A 23,111-nucleotide genomic window follows, 5' to 3' on the forward strand; every position below is an offset into this window, starting at 1 on the left:
TTGTAATATCAAAATGTTTAAAGCAGCATTTCTATTAAAATTCTAATGCTTTGCCCTGTGAGAAAGTGACATGATGTAAACTGAAGACAAGGTAATGTTCTTACCAATGGCTTTTGTTTTCCACTTTTGTATTTGTTATCCACTTCCTTTGGGTCCTCAGCTGTGTCATGTGACTGAAACTCTGACTCTCTAACTTAGGGCCCCTTCACACGGCGTAAGCGCTCGGCTCATTCCGAGCCGTACACGCGAGCGCTTCTAAACACTTCCCATTCACTTCAATGGGAACGCTCGTAAAGTTGGCCACTGAAGTGAATGGGAAGGTTTTAGAAGCGCTCGCGTGTACGGCTTGGAATGAGCCGAGCGCTTACGCCGTGTGAAGGGGCCCTGATACAGTGACTTTATGGACAGGAAGTCAGTCTCTCTACTCATTGTTATAAGACTCAGATTAAGACTCTCTTAGGAATAAATAAAGAATTAAAGAGATAAGAGTGATAGTCACAGGAAAAGATAATTCACAATATAGTCACTTGTAAGAAGATTACTACAATTTACAACATACACCCTTACATACAGGCCAGAGAAAAAAACATTTTTTGTGAAAGTGACACTTTAAAGGGGTTCTTCAGGAATAGGCCAAAAAATAAAGGCTATCAAAAATGTCAGGGCACCTGCCCTAACATCTATTTGCTCCTCCTGCCTCTAGGGGAAGTATGGTGAAAAATTAATGGCTGCCACTGCTCTTTCTTCTATGTAAAACCTGACATGGACGGGTTCCCTGCTGCTGGAGGGAATGAGGCAGAGTCTGGGGTTGGCCTTAACCACATGGGTTCTGTTCAGACAGTATATCAGCTTAACAGGATTTCTGTGGTCCTGACCATGACAGCGCTAATACCAGAAGATGGTGGAGCAGCATAACCTCTCTCCTCAGATCCTTCACCATGTTCTGGTGTTAGTACAGCCATGATCATAACCTCAAAATTCTGGGCAGCATGATGAATAGCCTGACCAGGAACCTGTCCCCCGAGTTGGCCCAGCCCTACCACCGACTCCACCCTTTCTCCGCCAGCAGCAGCATGTTATGGTCTGGGGATCTCTGACCATGGACTGGCCCCTGACCAATAACCTCTCAGACAAGTTTAAGGAAAAACACAAAAGAAAAACAAAAACAAGAGTGTGAGCAGTTTGGACTATCTAGTGTGTGATACTCCTAATCCCTGCCTTGCACACTAGAAGAAGCCGTGGGCCCGACTAACTAACCTGACTGGGCGAGAACACAGCCGGAGAAATGACTACCCTACAAGTGAAACAGAAAACCTGAATTGTTTCACATTTATGAAGGAGAGGTAAGATACAGAAAAAGCCCCCACAGGCGTCCGACTGGACTAACGGTGAATATGAGGAACACAAAGCATAGAGCAGAAAATACACATGAAACACAGAAATACTGACACTACGCAATGGGATAGGGAAAACAGGACTAGTATCACACACCAAAAACCCTACAACAAATCCAACCATCCAAGCAGTAAAGAGGCTCGGGTTCACTGCACCCCAAACAACTATGCTTGGATCAGTATGTTCAATACTTAGCAAATATCCAGATAGTATGAATAGGTAGCAAGAAAGGCTGAATGGGCCAGGACTCAGATACAGATCATTGAAGCAGTTTCAGGCAGACAGACCATTTCTGGAACACAGGAAACTGAAGTTTAAGACCGGCAACTGACAGCCTGCACAGCGGATTTAAATAGTAAAGAGCAGGAGTAACCTGAGAGGGGATAGGAAGCAGCACAAGAACCACCCACAGCCTGTAATCAGCTCTCAGCACTGCAGAGGACTTAAAGGGATTCTACCATTAAAACGTTTTGGGTTTTTTTTTGTGGATAAGACGTCGGAATAGCCTTTAGAAAGGCTATTCGTCTCTTACCTTTAGATGTGGTCTCCGCCGCACTGTTCCTTAGAAATACAGTTTTTTATCAGTATGCAAATGAGTTCTTCCGCAGAGATGGGGGTGGGCCCCAGCGCTCAAACAGCGATGAGGGCGTCCCCACTGCGCCCAGAGAAGTGTCTCCAAGCACCGCCTCCTTCTTCGTCCGCCGCGTCATGTTCAATGTCTTCCGGCGCAGGCTCATAACTTCTAGCAGAGCAGAGCAGACTGTGCAGGTGCACAGGCCACGGGAAAATGGCCACTAACAATACTTTGCAAGCGGCCATTTTCCTGTGACCTGTGCGCCTGTGCAGTCTGCTCTGCTCTGCTAGAAGTTATGAGCCTGCGCCGGAAGAAGACATTGAACATGACGCGGCAAGGAAGAAGGAGGCGGAGCTTGGAGACACTTCTCTGGCAGCGGTGGGGATGCCCCCATCGTTATTTGAGTGCTGGTGCCCGCCCCGATCGCTGCGAGAGAACTCATTTGCATACCGGTAAAAAACGGTATTTCTAAGGAACGGCGCGGCGGAGACCACATCTAAAGGTAAGAGATGAATAGCCTTTCTAAAGGCTATTCCGACGACTTAGCCACAAAAAAAAATGTTTTAATGGTAGAATCCCTTTGAGCCCTTCAGAGGCAAAGACACACTAAAGCCCTGACCCACAAAGCACCTCATCACATGATCCATGCATGAGTGTTACCGCAGAAACAGCATGCCCAGTGTGAACATTCCTCTGCAGCACATCAGATGATTCATGCGCCGAATGCCGTTCAGACACGCCGCGCCTGAACCTAACAGGCTGAGACCGCAAAGATCGGGTCATAACACCGGGACCATTTCCAGGACAGTTGTTAGATAATGAAAAGCAGTGTTGGCCTTTTTTTTTTTCATTATTCACTCATACCTGGATGTAGGTAGGTCTCAGGGCAAGTATACTAACATTTTTTTAGTTCTTATTTTTAGACCTACCCCCGGAGAACTCCTTTAACCCCTTCCCGACATGCGGCGTAATAGTACGGCGCGTGTCGGGTCTGTAACTATGGCGACCACCCGGGAGCCGGGCGGCCGTCATAGCCGCCGGGTGTCTACTGCTTCAAGCAGTAGACAACCGGCTCTAATGCCTCCGATCGGTCCCCGGACCGATCGGAGGCATTAACCCCTCCGGCGCTGCTGTCAAAGGCGCCGGAGGTGCCATTTTCCCGGCGGCGCATGGGCGCCGCCATTTTGGCAAGGATCGCTGGCTCCTGGAGCATGCTCCAGGGCCGACGTCATGTTGCAGTGACAGCCGGGAGCCTTGTTAAAGGCTCCCAGCCGGTCTGCAAATTCTCTCTTTTGCAGGCTGGTGTATACAGCCTGCAAAAGAGATGATGCTTTTTTGCAATGCATTGCAATGCATTAGCATTGTAATGCATTGCATTAGTGATCAGATCCCCTGGGGTTCAACACCCCTAGGGGGTCTAATAAATGCAAAAAAATAAATAAAAAAAAAAGTAAAAAAAAATATAAAAAAAATATAAAAAGTATTAAAAGTTCAAATCACCCCCCTTTCCCTAGAACAAATATAAAAGTAGTTAAAAACTGTGAAACATATACATGTTAGGTATCCCCGCGTCCGAAATCGCCCGCTCTACAAATCTATAAAAATATTTTTCCTGTTCGGTAAACGCCGTAGCAGGAAAAATAGTCAAAAGTGCCAAACCGCCATTTTTTCACTGTTTTAATTCTGATAAAAATTAGAATAAAAAGTGATCAAAGCAATAACATTTCCCGAAAATGGTAGAACTAAAAAGTACACCCGGCCCCGCAAAAAAAGACGCCCTATGCATCCCCGTACACCTATGTATAAAAAAATTACGGCCGTCGGAATATGGCGACTTTTAGAAAAAAAATTTTTTAACACCGTTTTGGAATTTTTTTTAGGGGTCAAAATGTAAATAAAACCATATAAATTTGGTATCCCTGGAACCGTACCAAAACACAGAATATAGGGGACATGTCATTTTGGCTGCACAGTAAACGCCGTAAAACCAAAGCCCATAAGAAAGTCGCAGAAATGCATTTTTTCTTCAAATCCACCCCATTCTGAATTTTTTTCCTGCTTCCCAGTACATTATATAGAATAATTAATGGTGGCATCATGAAGAAAAAACTGTCCCGCAAAAATTAAGACCTCATATGACTCTGGGAGCGGAGAAATAAAAAAGTTATGGGGTTTAGAAGGAGGGGAGTCAAAAACGAAAAACGAAAATCAAAAAATGCCATCGGCGGGAAGGGGTTAAGTAAGACAATGATTCCATGTTTTTTCATAACCAGGTAAATAACTAGGAAATACCGAATATTAAAGTTTGAAAAGGTTCGTAAAGTTTCTTGTTCTCAAAACTTCTGTATCTGCACTTCGGTCATCAAGTCCTATTTTTGTCTTCTTCTGCCCTGGTATTTCATAGATGAATTTAAAGGAAACCATGAAACAGTAAAATGGCTGGTGATATTAAAAATAGCCAGTGAGCAACATTTTCTTGTCATAAGGTCATTACATTCCCTTAAGCATATTCCTTCTATAGCGCACTGGTGAATCAGACATTGAGTAGGTCATTGGAATTAGCTCATATGAATCATAAGACATTCATTTACAACTAAAGCAAAGCCGTAGACACTGGCAGGAACTTTAGAGAGGAATCAGTAATGGACTGGAAAGTTGAGCAGACACAATTCAAATATTATAAAGTTTTTTTTGGAAATTCTAATTTGATTTATGTAATTTCATTGGTATATTTTCAACTACAGAAGCACGGAGGTCTATAGATTGAGATTTACCAAATGTATAATGTAAACCACGAGTGATGAATACATAATTTGAATTATATGAACTGCTCCACATTCCATCATGGTCCACTGAATATGTAATATAGAAGAGACGTGCCCAGAATTGTGGGCAAAATAATGATCTGAAAAGTCATCACTGCCATGACCCAAAGACGTAACAGTAATAATGAGCCCAAAGGGACCTTCAGCTGCACATACACATCGTCCTTAAACACTGAACTTACAGTAAGTGCAGCAATATCAAATACATTTATAAAAAAAATAACAGGGTTTTTCCGTGACCTATCATTAAATTTTAAACATTGAAAAGTTGAACATTTTTGCAAAAAAAAAAAAAAAATTAAATTTTTTTGTAGAGTTTTAAGAATTTCTATAACCATCTTGGTGATGACAGTCTTTTTACGTTGTCAATAGATATGACCATGATTGAAGGAGCTTTCTATAGTCTGAAACCCAGCCATGATGTCCTTATTGTGGTCGGGTTATCTTCTCATACATGTAGTGTCCTCCTGATAACCAGCCATGATGTCCTTATTGTGGTCGGGTTATCATCTCGTACATGTAGTGTCCTCCTGATAACCAGTCATGATGTCCTTATTATGGCCGAGTTATCTTCTCGTACATGTAGTGTCCTCCTGATAACCAGCCATGATGTCCTTACTGTGGACAGGTTATCTTCTCATATATGTACTGTCCTCTCCTGATAACCAGCCATGATGTCCTTATTGTGGTCGGGTTATCTTCTCATACATGTAGTGTCCCCTCCTGATAACCAGCCATGATGTCCTTATTGTGGTCAGGTTATCTTCTCATACATGTAGTGTCCTCCTGATAACTAGCCATGATGTCCTTATTGTGGCCGGGTTATCTTCTCATACATGTAGTGTCCTCCTGATAACAAGCCATGATGTCCTTATTGTGGTCAGGTTATCTTCTCATACACGTAGTGTCCTCCTGATAACAAGCCATGATGTCCTTATTGTGGTCAGGTTATCTTCTCACACATGTAGTGTCCTCCTGATAACAAGCCATGATGTTCTTATTGTGGTTAGGTTATCGTCTCATACATGTAGTGTCCCTCCTGATAACCAGCCATGATTTCCTTATTGTGGTCAGGTTATCTTCTCATACAATGTAGTGTCCTCCTGATAACAAGCCATGATGTCCTTATTGTGGTCAGGTTATCTTCTCATAGATGTAGTGTCCTCCTGATAAGCCATGATGTCCTTATTGTGGTCAGGTTATCTTCTCACACATGTAGTGTCCTCCTGATAACAAGCCATGATGTTCTTATTGTGGTTAGGTTATTGTCTCATACATGTACTGTCCCCTACTGATAACCAGCCATGACCTCCTTATTGTGGTCGGGTTATCTTCTCATATATGTAGTGCTCCCTCCTGATAACCAGCCATGATGTCCTTATTGTGTCCAGGTTATCTTCTCATACAGGTAGTGTCCTCCTGATAACCAGTCATGATGTCCTTACTGTGTTTGTGTTATTTTCTCATACATGTAGTGTCCTCCTGATAACCAGCCATGATGTCCTTATTGTGGTCAGGTTATCTTCTCATACATGTAGCGTCTCTGCTTGATAACCGTGCCACAATGAGGACAACATGATTGGGTTTCTGACAAGCACTAGACCATAGAAAGTTCCTGCATTCATGGCCTTATCCATTGGCAGCCAATCAAGACAAAAGATGGTCACGAATAAGATGTTTAGAGTAAATCTTCAAAACTCTGCAAAATTCTTATATTTGTGAAATGTTGAATTGTTTTTAAATGTAAATATAGTTTTGTTCCTGGAAAAACCCATTGCAGCATTCCATTGTATATTACCTATATAGTACAACATAGGATACTATTATAGAATATGTCTTGAATGCCCTGTGTATAGCAAATTACTCTGATAGGTTCCCTTTAAGTCCATAGTCAATGTTTGCAAGAATATTTGCCTAATGTTTTTTTTAAATAAACATTCCGCACTTTTATAAACTTCTGACTTTATATTTACTGTCCCTTTAAGCAATGATATGAAGAAAGTGATCCTCCATGATAGACTATTTCAGAACCATGACTGGTATATGACACAAACCATAAATTATTCTTCACACGCTCAGGCGTGGCCATGGAAATAATCAACAATTTCCAACCCCGTATGCATTTACAACACCTATCATGAGTGTAACAGCCGGCTCATATCATTAGAATCCTTTATTGATGACATAGTAATAGCTAAATATACATTTAATTAGTGGAGAAAATGAAATATTTAATCACATCGGTTGTACAGAAATAGAAAAACATAGCTGTCTACTTCCAGAAACAGCACCACCCCTGTCTACAGGTTGTGTGTGGTATTGCAATTCAGATCTATTTACTTTTTATTATTCTGCACCTGTGAATGGCCTGTGAATAAGTGTGGCGCTGTTTGGAGAAGAAATCAGCCATGTTTTTCTAATTCGGGATAATCTTAATAAATTCACACTGCCCGAAGCTTAGACTTTCATACGTTTCTTTGTTATTCAAAAGGTCAACATTGACTACCCAACCCGGGAATTGACCAAACGAAACCTTCAGCACCCAACTTTGTCTTGTTTCGACCTTGCCCAACTGAGAGTGCGCAGCCTAATGGAAAGAGATTCCTACCCAAGGTTTCTACGCTCACAAATCTATAATGACCTCCTTAGCCACACCCAGAAGAGCCCTTGTTAGTCATACCCGTGACTGCAGAGACAAAGTTGTCCATCCCAAGAAGGACCGTCTTGCACTATGGCCAGGAAGACTGAGGTGATTCCGTTCTGACTGCTTGAGACAATACAGCATCTCCACTGCCAATGTGACACATCTCATCTTCATCATCATCTGGCTATCCTTAAGTAATTTGTGGATGTTTAGAACAAAATATCATCTACCCTACCTAGTAGAAGATGGAGAGAAGATCAAGACAAAGATGGGAAGATCAGATACGAAACATGGAAAGGTCCCAAATCTACTACTTGGAATATCTTAATTTACCTCTCATAACTGTAACAAAATGTCTAAACTTGTTTTTCCATTACGGTATGAATTTTTACGTCAGTAATTTTCTAACATGATATTGCCCCATAGGGATAAACTTCAATAGACAAGTGAGCCGGAGCTTCTGTTGGAAGTTAGGCTTGTAATGTCTGCTAACCGCATAGACAATGGAGCCTCACATTCTAACACTGACTCTGAAGAATAAAGCAAAGAAATGAAAATACTTTTCTAAGAATGTTACGTTAGTGCCGGGATGATTCACATTACAGATCATTACATAGAGGTAAATTAATTAAGATTCCCTTTAGGTCATCAAGTAACTTAAATAGCCTGACGTGTTTATACGGGTTGTACGGGTGTGATCTCCAGGGAATGTGACTGCACAAGTAAATATCATCTTTGAGCAGTCGATATGTAGAAAAGAAAGCCGTACTGGGGACAGTGAGATGTAATTCACCCCTACTATAAAAATATACCGTACCATCAGTGGCGTAACTAAAGTCTTGGGGGCCCCGATGCAATCTTTTGTTCAGGCCCCCTACTTCCTTACAGTGAATTCTTAATAGTGATGGTTACGGGTGCTAATGAGTTTAATCCCCCTTAGTGTGGTTAGGGTAATCTGTGGGTCTCCTTGGATTATGGGTCAGATGGAAGCTGCAATCTTAATACTGGTGCCAGTGCTGATGGGCCCCCCAAGATTCTTGGGCCCTGGTGAGACTGCACCCTCTGCACCTCCTCAAGTTATGCCCCTGCATACCATGCAAAAGCTTTAGGCATGGGTGCAAAATAAAAAGGCTTTCAAAAATAGAAGGGTTAATAGTTGATGACAAAATGAAGGAAAGAGAAATCCAAAATCCCATCAATATTTGGTGTGACCACCCTTTGTCTTCCATCAATTTTTCTCAATAAACTTGCACGTTTTTGAAGGAAATCAGCAGGGAGGTTGTTCCCACCATCTTGGAGAACTAAGCACAGATCTTCTGTGGATGTAGGCTTGCCCCAATCCTTCTGTCTCCTCATGTCATCCCAGACAGACTGGGTGATGTTGAGATCTGGGTTCCAAGACTCCAAAGGCGCACATACAGGGGCTGGACAAAAAAATGGAAACCCTTGACTTTTTGGCATCATAATGTTTGAACATTTTCAAATCAATCAAACCTTGACATATTTTAATGTTTGTTTATTTTAATTCTGTTATTTGATATGTTTTTTGAAAATACAATTTTTTTTAACAGAAATTTAAGGAAATTGGTTATAACCTTCTAGAAATGGCAGACCTCTCAGACTGCCAAATTGTTGGTGCTCGAATGGCAGGCGCTAGTGTAACAGAAAGTGCCTGAATGTTTGGCGTTTCAAGATGTAATGTCTCAAAAGACAAATGTTTCAAAGCGTTTAGAGTGGTGTAGAAACCACCAGAAATGGTCCCTCCAGCAGTGGCAAAATGTGATTTTCTCTGACAAATCATCGTTTACCTTTTTAACGACCTCTCTGGTGTTTATATTTGGAGACAGCCAAAAGAATCATTTCATCCAGACTGCCTTCTCCCAACTGTCAAACATGGCGGGGGTTCAGTGATGATCTGGGGTGCTATATCTTGGATATCCGCCAGGCCAATGATTTCCCTTCATGAAAGGATTAACATCCATCACTATTTAGGACTTTTGGCCAACCAAATTCATCCTATGGTTCAAGAACTGTTTCCAGAGGGGGATGCCATCTTTCAAGACGATAATGCACCAATCCATAGAGCAAGAATTGTTAAAGAATGGCACGAGGAACATTGTAATGAAGTTCAGCATCTCATCTGGCCACCACAACATTATTGAGCATTTATGGTCAATTTTAGAGATCCAAGTAAGAAGTCGATTTCCACCACCATCGTCTCTAAAAGAACTGGAGGGTGCTTTGACTGAAGAATGGGCTAAAATTCCTTTGGAAACAATTCACAATTTGTATGAATCAATATCTCGGAGGATTGAGGCGGTATTTGCCGCAAAAGGTGGACCAACACCCTATTAAAAGATATTTTGATGATTTTTCAAGGTGTTTCCATTTTTTCGTCCACCCCCTGTATAATGTAATGACAGGATTTACTTTTCTTTTCTTCATTTTATTTTCTCTTGTTCAACTTTTTGCTACATCTGCCTAAAGTCTTTGCCCAGTACTGACCCACTATCCTGCAGTATTTGGTGGGGTTGTGTGCTTTGTGTAGTCGTGTTGTGTGCCATGTTCCTCGGCATGTCGATCTTGCATTATCCTCTATTACTTAAATGAGGGATAATGAGGTACATGGCGCTCTGGATAGATCTCAATCACCACATGAAAGCTATGCACAGTCTTGTTTTTTCCAAGAAAATGGAAATATGCAGAAAATATACTACGGCGTCATACAATTTGTAGATTTCTATGAAATGAGATTAAGGGAGTGCATGTGAAGAGTAGGGTTATCTGATTCTTGCTTCTTTGCAGAAAAAGATTTCTCAGTATTTCTTAATTGGTGGCTGTGTAAGAAGAATTTTGGGTGGGATATAATGGAGAAATAACTGGGTTATTCAAGTCCACAACTTAGAGTTTCGGATGTTCGGTAGAACGTTTTAAAGTAGATAATAACCATAACCTAATTTTTTTTAATTTTTTTTTTTAACTTGTACCCAGTCATACGAAGAAATCCCAAAGCAGAAAGTGGGTGGCTTGGCCATACACGTGAAATAGATCTCTCCCCTGGTTCCCAATATCCAATCATACTCAGTCCCTGACTTCCTACTCAGTCTAGTGTCCACATATACATTCAGCATGGCAGACCCTTCGTTCTTTACCATAAGGGGTCTGTTTGGAAACTTCTATATTGAGTAGGTCAACTTTGATCTTTTATGAATGGGATCAGTAATGGATGTAGATTTAATGGGACCACATAATCACCTGAAATTACTGTCAGTAGCAGTCTGTGAAAATTTCCCGGAACCGTTTCGTAAGCTTCATAATAAATGATTTATCGCACCCTCTTACTGTTTATATGAAGCATTTCCTGCACGTCCTAAGACCTGCAGTTTATTAAATTCTTAGTATAGGTTTTTTTTGTTTGTTTTTTTTTTTGTAAAAACAGTATTACTTGTAACTACAGGCTGTGTCTGGTATTGTATATCATCCCATTCACTGAAGGAACTTCAATACAAGTTACAGTCCATGGGTGGGAATGGAGCTGTTTCTGAATTAGAAAATTTTCTTAATTTTAATCTTTTGCCACCATATCATAATCTCTGATATAGGACAGTCCCGATCCCTTAGATTAGATCTTATATAGATCTCCCTATCTATGGACATATCAATCCAGTCCTGAAGATTAATATTTAGGGACTGAATTTATATTGTAGAGTACAGTAGGTATTGGTAGTACCCATGGAACCCTTTTAAAGGGAGTCATCATCATCCAGCATATCAACCCAAAGGTACGTAGGTTAGGGTCGCCTGAATCAACAGTGATTCCCACTTGTTAATGAGGGCGTTGCTGCTTTCGAGCAATGGCAACACACCCGTTGTCCTGAAGGGTTAATTTGCATATTGGCAAAAACAACTTTATCAATGGAGATCGCGAATCACAAGGGGAAAACATTGCTTAAGGCCTGGTTCACATCTGTGTCGGTAATCCATTCGGGGGAGTCCACATGGGGACCCCTTGAACGGACTACCCAACGTATTGGCAAGCAGTGTGCAGTGAAAGCACATGGACCCTATAGACTATAATGGACGGAAAATGTGGACAGAAAAGTAGTTCACGATCTACTTTTCTGTCCGCATGACTCGTGAGGAGACCATACAGAAAGCACACGGACCCCATTATAGTCTATGGGGTCCATGTGCTTTCACTACACATCGCTTGCCAATGCGTTCGGTAGTTCGTTCCGGGGGGGTCCCGATTCGGATTCTCCCAAACGGATTACCAAACGCAGATGTGAACGAGGCCTCATTCAGGTGACCCTAATCTATCTATCTGTGTGGCTGGGTTGACATGTTGGATTCTGATAATGTTTTAGTTTTATAGTTTTAGACATTTATTCGCATTGTCCGGTTATCGGTAACCTCACTTTTAACCTCCTATGTTTTTATAAAAGGAACTCAACAATTTTACTTTTCTGTTTGCATATAATGAGCACAATCCAAAGGGATGACTATACCTCATATTCTGCTTGTGCAATATACAATATCCAGGAGGTGTTCACACTTGTTTTGCAAGATCCTATTTAATTCTATGGGACTCAAAATGGTGCCAAAATTATTTGTTTTACAGGATCGGTAAGCATCAGGGGTTTTTTTAACCATTGAGGTCAAATGGTGTAAAGGATATTGATGCAAACTGATATCAAATTGTGATCAATTGTATCAGCTTGGAGCAGATAAAAATAAAACATACTTCAAAAAAATTCAAGTGTGAACTCAGCCTAATATACATCTCAGTGGCATAACTAGGAATGGTGGGGCCCCAAGACGAACATTTGACATGGGCTCCAGCAGGTAACGGTGCATTAAAAAAACTCAAAAATGTCAGGGGCCCCCTAATGTCCCGGGCCCTGTGTCAGCCGCTACCGCCATTACCACAGTAGTTACGCCCCTGCCTCTTCTTTGTGTCCTTGCTATTGGATGTATCCGATCTCCAGGGAATGCAATGCAGTAGAGACAATCAGGCCACTAATACTAAGATCTGATTCCTGGGTGAAGTGTTCCCAGGAAAAGGAAATGGCAGTGGCTACATGGTGACAACTGGCTAATAAATTTGCAGATCGGAACTGGTACCCAGTTTAATCATTGCTATGGGGTCTCCAGTCAACTTTTTTGACTGCCAACTTTTTTTTTGCATCATAGTAACGGCAATTGTAGTGTGTGACCATCTGACGCTTTGTAGCCCCTTCCTGAAGGTCCCCATACATGTAAGAGAAAAATCAGCCAAGGCTATCGATTTTGGTAGTAACAGAACACTATCTTTTGTGTATAGATTGGGCATTTTGATTTTTTTAATGACCATACTTGTTCCTCCAGGAGAAAAATCACCGCCAGAGGTGTCTGACAACAGTTTACCCTCCCCCCTCATTGAAGATGCATGCTTGGCCAAACCAAGAGTGAATGTGTACGGGGAGTTGGGGAGAACAAATGTTGGCAACTACTGGAATTATACGGGCAACTTTATCTTTTTCTAGTCTATAAGGATAGGTAACATATACTAATATGTCATGTATAAACCTGGGCAAGGCCCAGTTCACATCTGCATTTGGATTTCTGTTCAGGGGGCCCGCTTTGGGACCCCCCAAACGGAATCCTACACGCATTAGAATGCAGTTATTTAAGGAAACCCGTGAACCCCATAGAGTATAATGGGGTCCATGTGGTTTCCGCACAAAACATGCAGAGACAAAAAAGCTGCTTGCAAGACTTTTCTTTCAGCATGTTTCGTGCGGAAACTCAGCAGGAACCACACGGACCCCATTATAGTCTATGGGGTCTGCGGGTTTACCAGATAACTGCTTTTTAATGTGTATAGATTTCCATTGAGGGATCCCCAGGTGGACCACCCAAACGGAAATCCAAAGGTAGATGTGAACAGGGCTTAAGGTTACATTCACTTGAAATTTTTTTTAAAAAAATGGCCATGAAAACCTGACAAAATGGTCCAATTTTCCACAATCATTTTGCATCCATCTGGGACTCAATTTCACAGATACCCCATAGACTTTCAGACTTTGAAAATGGACAAGTTCTTTTTTCTAACAGTCCGTCATGTGAATATGGTTTATGGATACAGATTTTCTGTCAATATAAATAAAATTCTAGGCCTAAATAAGATTTAATCTAAAATGTTCAAAAATATGAACTGGTATTCTGGTGGATTTATCAGTATAGAAAACATATCAGTCTGATCTGAATCAGGGGTGAACCTAGCTTTCTTGCCGCCTGAGGGAGACGACAGAAAGCCCGGGAGGAGGGGGAGGAGCGGAGGGGGCAGGGCGGACGGGGCGGCATTAGCAGGCAGAGAGCAGGCAGGGAGAGGACCTGCTCTCTGCTAAGCATCGGGGGAGGCTGCTGGAGCAGCGCTGCATCCACAGGGCCTCCCCAATCCACCGCTCGCTTCCCGTCCCGGGTTACCGAGACGGTGACGCTAAGCCAGTCCAGGACAGCTTGTCCTGGACTGGCTTAGGTCAGCAAAAATGCTGCCCCCCCGGGTCCCTGGCATGGCGCCGCCTGAAGCGGTCGCTTCAGGTCACCTCATGGGAGGTACGGCGCTGATCTGAATGAAAGGGTCAACGTCTGGAAAGGTTTCTCTTATTAGGCTCTGTTCACATTGGCGTCATGTTTTATCATCCAAATGGAAACTATAATATGAGACCAAATCCATCACACAATGGAACCAAAGGCACTGTTGTTGTGATGGAAGACTTGTGCTAAATCCTGCACTCTATTACCTGTCATATATTATGGGATCTGCTGCAGAGGCTCTTGCTGCAGGTGTGAATATAGTCCTAGATACTGATTTATGGTTATGTTTTGCATTTTGCACATGTAGTAAAAGCTAGCTAACTTTTATCTATCAGATTATAAACATGGAAAACTCATAGAGAGAGAAAATACTGTACCTACAACCCCTGTGTAAGCTGATCCTGCAGGACCTGACTACACAGGGCTTGTAGTCTGTAACCATGGAAAGTGTGAGCAGGAACTGTATATACAAAATGGTTGAATATTTTGCATCGAGACTCTCTGACGTTGCTTCAGTTTTTATTTTAGATACACAGCTTGCCTATTAGTTGAATGGAAAACAGAAGTAAATATTTGCAGCATGGAGTGACCGTACATTGGACCGGGACTCACTTTCTGCTGATTTATGTCGTCCCGGGAGGGATTTTATGGTCAAGCTGCTCCTAGCTGTAGATGTGATGAATTGCTCGGACAGACTGTGATGATAACACAACAGCTTCTGTGCCGTAACATGTCATCATTTGCTGACTATAATTGCAACACAAGATGGAATCCAGACAAGGTTGTGTATGCCAGGAAAGCCCTAATACACTTTCCTGGCTCCCTCTTGTGTATAGCCCTACCTGGAGACATAACTATGGTAACACTGGCAGCTTGTGATGCTACCACGGCATTATAACAACCTGTTATTGTTTTCAATTTTCTCAGCTCCATCTGCTTTATAAAAGGGCCACAACCTGCTAATCCCACCCCAGATGTAACATCGTCCATTGTCAATGACCTGCTATAGTATATATCATGGGGCTGATTGATCAAGACTTGGCACTTTACAAGTCTTGATAATCCTTGTCCCGCCATTGGATGCGCCTCATTTGTGGGGTGCAAGTCTGATTTGGGGTGCGACAAATCATTTACACTACAAAACTGGCATCAATGATGATAAATCTTAGGCGTGGTTCACATCTGCGTTCAGTATTCCGTTCGGGGAGTCCACTTGGGGACCCCTGAATGGAATACTGAACGCATTGACAAGCGGTGAGCTTATGAAAGCACACAGACCCCATAGACTATAATGGGGTCCGTGTTTTTTTCCCGTGCGGTGTTCGCATGAGTCGTGCAGAGAGGAAAGTAGTTCATGACGTACTTTTCTCTCCGCATGTTCTGTATGGACACGGCACGGAAAACACACGGACGCCATTATAGTGCTTTCATAAGCTCACCGCTTGTCAGTGCATACAGTAATCCGATTGGGGGTCCCCAACTGCAAATCAGTCTGCAAGTGCAACAGGTACGTGGCCAGATTTACCAGATTTGCCTACCTGGACTACTTTTATGGTGGCCATGCTGCCCACTAAACGCTTGTTAGTCTGATAGTTATTCTTCCTGATCTCCCTATACATAATGGTGAGATCGTTGTCAGACTCCTTTGGTGGTGAATGAAAGGATTGAATGTTGGAGTTCAACATGCCTGATCATTTATTGAATGACACATTAAATTGGGGTTGGGGGGTCCTGCCAAGATCAGCAGGTTCTGCCACCTGTAGTGTAATGTGTACGGCCACAGTTTTATACCATGCGTGTCGCTGACTGGTAGACCATGTGTGGGTGGGATGGATCCTCTTTGAGATCTGTGGACCACATATAATATGTAGAAACCACTTGTTTAGGTGGGAGTTATTTCCAGGAGAATCTCTCCACCATGTCAAATGGATATTTTTTTTAATAGGAGAAAAGAAGCATCTAGTTTCTTTAGACCATCTACAGCACATCCACAGTATGGTTTGATATGTTCCCATTGACATCCATTATAAAAAAAAAAAACATATACCTGTATATATTATTTTTAGTTTCTAGTTGTGTTGAAGCATAGCTGTATGTTTTTCAGGGTTGTCATAACAAGTTGTCCTGATCTGATCCAGTATACAGGTAGGGTTTTCTAAGAATATAAACTTGATAAGTGACATAGTGTTCCAGGTTTACCTGCGGAGATGTATAAAACCACAGGTAAACATCATTATATCCCCAGGATTTATGACAAGGCACGTGTTAAATCTGGTTATACAAAAATATCTCACTAAGACATGTGTTTGTAATGTTCACCGAGAGTCTCGGCTCCATTGTCACAGCTTCCCGACGTTCACATCAACTATAATGTATGACGTATGATCACTGGATAACAAAACACTTCAAGCACCGAAAGCACCAATAAAACATAGATTGTATCTAAAAAGTACACAGAAAATACGGAATTACGTTGTTAACGGATAGATTATACGGCAGGACAGAATTTCTCAAAATAGGAGCAAAAGGAAGGAGGGGATGAGGGGAATAGCTGGGATGTTTTTTAAAATGTTTTTGTACATTTTATGTTTAGCATTCCTTTAACTATAGATGGTGCAACAGGTGTAGTCATTCTCGGCTTTGATATTGGAGGAGATCAAAGCTGGGAATGAGGAGCCCCGAAGACTTGTCAGGACCGAGGTTCCTTGGGCCCAACTCCAACAACCTCTTTGAAATACAATATAGCACCCTTTAAATGTGGTTGTCTTCTGCTGCTAAGTTTGATACTCAGTCCCAAACTGGACTCTGGATCCAGAGGAAGCCATAAAGCAGGGGTAGGGAACCTTCGGCTCTCCAGTTGCTGTGAAACTGCAACTCTCTACATGCTCCATTCATTTCCATGGGAGTTCCAAGAACAGCAGAGCAAGTATGCATGCTGGGAGTTGTAGTCTTGCAACAGCTGGAGAGCCGTACGTTCCCTACCCCTGCCCTAAAGGGTGTGATGAATTACAGATTTTGCAGCGGGGCAAAGGAACTTAAAGTTATCCCTCTGGGATTGTCTACCACATTGGAAGTCAGGAGCACTATAAATAGCATGTGGTAGTTGTGGGACCTTGGTACAGATTTTGCATCGGGGTCCATAGTATAGGATAAAATAGTATTTCACCAATATCCATTTGGATCATACTTGCCGATTCTCCTGTAATGTCCAGGAGGCTCCAAAAAAGGGGGTGACCTACTAGATTTACAGAAGAGCAGACAAATCTCCAAATGGGGATTTCATGCGTGACTTGGGCCCTTTATCTGCAAAAGGGTGTGACCAGCACATTTTGTACTCACGTCATAAGAAAAGGGTGTGTGGCCATTCTCATAGGGACATTACTATGTCCAGTGTCCAGAATGGGGCATGACCCTACCCATAGGGAGCATGGCTCTCACCTAAAAATCTCTGCAGCCTGTTATCCCGAATGCCTCATCCGAAATATAATATTCTTTCTCTGTACTTGAGAAAGTGGCCTCAGCGTACCTTAGTAAGAGCATATCCATGTTTCGAGTTGTCAGTGCTACTTTTTGGTTTCTGCTGAACGTAAAAGCCGTAAGAGTCAAAATGTTATGAAAGGAAAGCGTTACCTATAGTATCAGAACGGGACCATTATACAGTATAAATACAGTCCGTTGTTGTCCTTGTACCCCAGCATGTCTCCAATCGAATGGCAATATGTGAAGTCCAAACTGGCCACCTCAATGGCTGTCATGACTTTTGTTTAAGCTTTTGTTACTATGTAACTTTTTGTCAGTAACTTCCAAGTTCAATGATGATCAGCTTAACTGGTTTAAGTTGGGTGTGATCCAGGTCTTCCAAAACATGTCATGTCCCTCATGTAAAGCCTGGTTCTGTGACAAGGAAATTGTATGTTGTCTAATATTTCCTTTTGGGTTCCTGTCGTAGATCTAGTGGCATCACAGAAAGATGAAGTTGACATGACTAATGTACAGCATTCCAGGAAAAGGTTGCTAAAGATGCCACTTATAGGGTTGTGTAATCTTCCTTGTATAAAACCTGTGAACTTGTTCCTGTTGTATTAACTCTTTCATCTCTTGCATATCGCTGTACGGTTATCCATAGGCTTTTAAAATTGCATTTGGCCATTTTCCGCTGTCATTGTCCATTTTCAATTTTGCTCACTGGTGCGAATTATCTGCAACCATAGCATCCTGTCTAGTGCAATGTAAAGTGATTTCCCGTCAGTACCAACTGGTGTAGTGTCGGAACGTTACAAAGCGACAGAATATCAGCTTTTATTTCATTTACTATCCATAGATATAATGCTAAAGCCTTGTACACTTTCTGATTTTTCCATACCAGCCTCCATACTCTGTATAAATCCATGAATTCCTCTTCTGCCATAGAGTAACCTACACCTAAACGTACTTTAATAGGCCTATACTTGTGAATTCTATGTATATCAGTCTTCAATGTGTAGTGAAGAGTGAACCCACACGGTTCCGTAGCATTGTCTTCTTCTACTTGTAACCAACGTGGAAACGTAGTTAAAAATGGAAACCATGACTAACCAGACTAAGAATGGAAATTTTCACCCACAACATATCGTACTGTTTTGTTCCTGTTTCAGCAGATGTTTCCATTTTTGGCTGGTAAAAAAAAAAATAAAAAAATACAGTAATAGAATTTGAAAAGCTGCAAAGCAAAAAAAAAAAAATCTTTACATCAAACTGGATTTATAAAAACGTGAGTCACAAGTATACAATAAAGGATGTAAAAATAAAAACTTTATATGGCAAAAAAAATAATGTGACGAAAATTCTCTCTTCTTCGGTTAAGAGTCTTCTGCGTGGGTTGGAGACAAGTTGTAAAAGTTCTGAATATTTCTAATATTATTAGACTATTCTCCTTCTACACAAAGAAGTTAAAGGGGTTGTCCAAGAATTTTTATTTATACCCTGCCTTGTACTATACACTGCACAGAGCCAGAGCACTTGGCCCCGAACCTTGTTTGGTGGCCAGCACTAGCACTGGCGTCCAATGTAGCCTGATCCTTGTAGCGCTACTTGTCGAGCACACACTGATCAGTTACTTATGGACTATTCTATCCTCCTGTATATGGGAAACTCATCAGTTTACTATATAGATAATTTGGATTTCCTACCCCATGAATTTTTGGATCACAGATAACAACATGGTATAAGACCAAAAGGAGTAATACGCACCTTACCGCTTCTCTGCTCCACTGCGGATGCTTTTTTGCTCCCGGCATGATGTGACCACTGCAGTCATTTACTGGCTTTAATGGTGTCGTCTTGATACCATGGTCATCATGGCTGCCAGTGATTGACTTCAGCAGATGTCATAGGTGTTGTCACGTCATACTGGAACAGATAGACCAGAGACTGGTGTAGCAGTGTCAGCACTAAAGATGAAATTTGCGTTCTGTGTGTGAACATTCCCCGCGGCTAGCTGCGACGGGATGCCACTGCAGTGCACTGGCATCCCGTTGCGCCATTCCGCTCCGAATTAGGCCCATATGAATGGGCTTAATCGGGAGGGAGCCTCGTGCCACGGCTGAGTCTTCCCGGAATCCATGGGAAGAAGGGTCATCTCGTTTCCTCTACTAGCTAGCGGAAAAAGAAGTGAGCGGCTCCCATTGTAGTCAATGGGAGCCGTTTCTGGCAGCAGATCTTGAGACGGATTCCGCGTCAAAATCCACTGTCAAAAAACTGTGTGAACAGATCCTAAAGCCACAGGGAAGTGGTAAGATGAGTATTACACTCTTTGGTATTTCACATCATATCAAGCTGTTTTTCGACTTCAAAAAGACCAATGGACTGGAAAATACCAGAACTCACTATATCAATCTAGACCCACAAGTGGAAAACTCTGCTTGATTCAGGTGGCCCTAGCCTATAGATCTGTGAGGATCGGTTGATTTCCTGAGATCTGGCGACTCTCTTTAAAGGGGTTGTCCATGGAGCTCAGGGTAAGTTAAATAATAGAGATGAGCGAACAGTGTTCTATCGAACACATGTTCGATCGGATATCAGGGTGTTCGCCATGTTCGAATCGAATCGAACACCGCGTGGTAAAGTGTGCCAAAATTTGATTCCCCTCCCACCTTCCCTGGCGCCTTTTTTGCACCAATAACAGCGCAGGAGAGGTGGGACAGGAACTACGACAGCGGGGGCATTGAAAAAAATTGGAAAAAGTCATTGGCTGCCGAAATCAGGTGACCTCCATTTTAGACGAATAGTGGATTTCAAATCCGGGTCATATGAGAATGTGAACTTTGTGACTATGAGACAGGGATAGCTGTACAGGCAGGGATAGCTAGGGATAACCTTTATTTAGGGGGGAATGTTATTAAAAATAACTTTTTGGGGCTCTATCGGGTGTGTAATTGTGATTTTTGTGAGATAAACTTTTTCCCATAGGGATGCATTGGCCAGCGCTGATTGGCCGAATTCCGTACTCTGGCCAATCAGTGCTGGCCAATGCATTCTATTAGCTTGATGAAGCAGAGTGTGCACAAGGGTTCAAGCGCACCCTCGGCTCTGATGTAGGAGAGCCGAGGCTGCACAAGGGTTCAAGTGCACCCTCAGCTCTCCTACATCAGAGCCGAGGGTGCGCTTGAACCCTTGTGCACACTCTGCTTCATCAAGCTAATAGAATGCATTGGCCAGCGCTGATTGGCCAATGCATTCTATTAGCCCGATGAAGTAGAGCTGAATGTGTGTGCTAAGCACACACATTCAGCTCTACTTCATCGGGCTAATAGAATGCATTGGCCAATCAGCGCTGGCCAATGCATTCTATTAGCGTGAACTGAGTTTGCACAGGGGTTCTAGTGCACCCTCGGCTCTGCTACATCAGATTGCTACATCTGATGTAGCAGTGCCGAGTGTGCATCAGATGTGTAGTTGAGCAAAACTGACTCAGCACTGCTAAGTCTCTGCATTCGCATAGGAATGCATTGGCCAGCCTTCGGCCAATCAGCGCTGGCTCTGCCGGAGGAGGCAGAGTCTAAGGTCGGACCTGAATGGAGACTGGTGTGGAGCGATCTTAGACTCCGCCTCCTCCAGCAGAGCCAGCGCTGATTGGTCGAGTTCCATACTCTGGCCAATCAGCACTGGCCAATGCATTTCTATGGGGAAAAGTTAGCTTGCGAAAATCGCAAACTGACAGGGATTTCCATGAAATAAAGTGACTTTTATGCCCCCAGACATGCTTCCCCTGCTGTCCCAGTGTCATTCCAGGGTGTTGGTATCATTTCCTGGGGTGTCATAGTGGACTTGGTGACCCTCCAGACACGAATTTGGGTTTCCCCCTTAACGAGTTTATGTTCCCCATAGACTATAATGGGGTTCGAAACCCATTCGAACACTCGAACAGTGAGCGGCTGTTCGAATCGAATTTCGAACCTCGAACATTTTAGTGTTCGCTCATCTCTATTAAATAATAATCCAAGCAATGCTGATGGCCCGATCCTCCAGCTGTCTTGTGCGGGTGCTTTTTATATTTTCTAACTCAAACTGATCTATTTGTCACATTTTTCTGTACTGAGCAACCCCACGGAAAAGAAAACATGCAGAGAGTTCCTGAGATTCCTCTAGTGGTGGGAATTTCTTAGTTAACTCTATGTCTATGCTGGAGATTTCAGCTCTGTACAAGAAAACCAGATAAAAATATAGAAATCAGCACAAAATATTGGATCTTAGAACTATATAATGATAACTTGGCAACACTTCAAGTCGCTGAGTAAAATGGCGTAAACCTACAGTAACATAGGTCATGGCCTGAAATTTCTACGATAACTTGGACAACTATATTGTATGCTTGTTAGACAGATACACCACTGGTTTTTTTTACAGGGGAAACAAAGAAAGTTAAAATCTTGGACGAGACTATAGCGTCGTTCAGCCAACAAATATCCAATATCTAAGGCTGGTTCTCCGTACGCAAATTCCGTTCCCCTCTCCGCTTGAAAAATGTGGAAACGAGACAGACCCCGTTATAGTCTATGAGGTCTGCAGGTTTCCTTAGGTAACCACTTTTTTAAGCAGATTAGGTTTCAATCTGGGGGGGTACCCAAGTGGACGCCCCGAACGGAAACCCGAACGCAGATGTGAGCCTAGCCAATGTAACGGAATCCCCCGTTTTCTTTCCATGTAACGCAATTACAATGTATTGTATGGGTAGTATATGTAGAATCCAAATGTCTTTACTTGAACTCTGGCATTTTCTTTACATGTATCCGAAGAACAATCCGATATCTATAGAGAAATACTGTACATGGCATATGACTGACTCCATGATATCCATTTTCTGCATGCCGCACACATTTCTTATTTTCTGGTCAAACATTTTTGTAAAAAATATATATATAAAATTAATAAAAAAAAAGTGTACATATTAAACTGAGAGTTTTATTTTATTTGAGTCCTGGCAAATTTTGAAGTTTCTATTGAAATCTGTAAGTACTCATGTACATTACTGTAATACTTGTGTGTATGGATCCATAATCTTGGCTTATATAGAATGCTAGGGGTATATACTTTACCTTTGTATGATTACATCAAATACATGTTTCAATGCATGCCATATCATAGTGGTGTTCCCCCCACTAATTCGAGTGATTTCATGGTGGTACCATACAAAGGCACATGGAGAACCTATATAATAATATAGTATAACAGGAACTCAGCACAGGTTACCACCTTTCACGGCTGAGGTACTCAACTTTTTCTTTGATGTATTGTTATATTGATGGCATATCTTTAGGTCAGGCCATATATTTATTGGATCCTTTGGGTTCAGGCTTTCACTCGAATTAGCTGATTGGTGGGGCCACAATACTAAAGTCAGTGCTGAGCCCCTTCCCTATTTACCCTACTGATAGATCCCCACCAATCTGATATTAAAGGTCTATGCTACGGACAGGCTACTCCTGGAGAATCTTACTTAAAGGGAACCTGTCAGGTTGATTTGGGACACTAAACCACCTTTATACTTACCTAGAGATGAGTCCAGGGAATCTCATCGGACTCATCTCTGGTGCTCCTGACACCTGTGTTATTCTTC

The 23,111-nt window shown here is 42.2% G+C and overlaps 1 protein-coding gene across 4 annotated transcripts in view; it reads left to right on the forward strand.

Annotated features, from left to right (window-relative positions):
- Positions 1–23,111, forward strand: part of LOC142218930 (regulator of G-protein signaling 8-like) — a 404,296-nt gene that overhangs the window by 26,572 nt on the left and 354,613 nt on the right. For 3 of the 4 annotated variants that reach the window (XM_075287930.1, XM_075287932.1, XM_075287931.1), the window contains exon 5: positions 7,286–8,277. In XM_075287930.1, coding sequence (XP_075144031.1) covers positions 7,286–7,468 — 183 coding nt within the window. In that variant the 3' untranslated portion in view covers positions 7,469–8,277. Of the gene's footprint in view, positions 1–7,285; positions 8,278–23,111 lie in introns of those variants that run through there. The other variant, XR_012717483.1, reaches the window with a different exon arrangement.

Source organism: Leptodactylus fuscus, chromosome 9 (assembly GCF_031893055.1).
Source record: "Leptodactylus fuscus isolate aLepFus1 chromosome 9, aLepFus1.hap2, whole genome shotgun sequence".
In the NCBI taxonomy this organism is placed as follows: Eukaryota; Metazoa; Chordata; class Amphibia; order Anura; family Leptodactylidae; genus Leptodactylus; species Leptodactylus fuscus.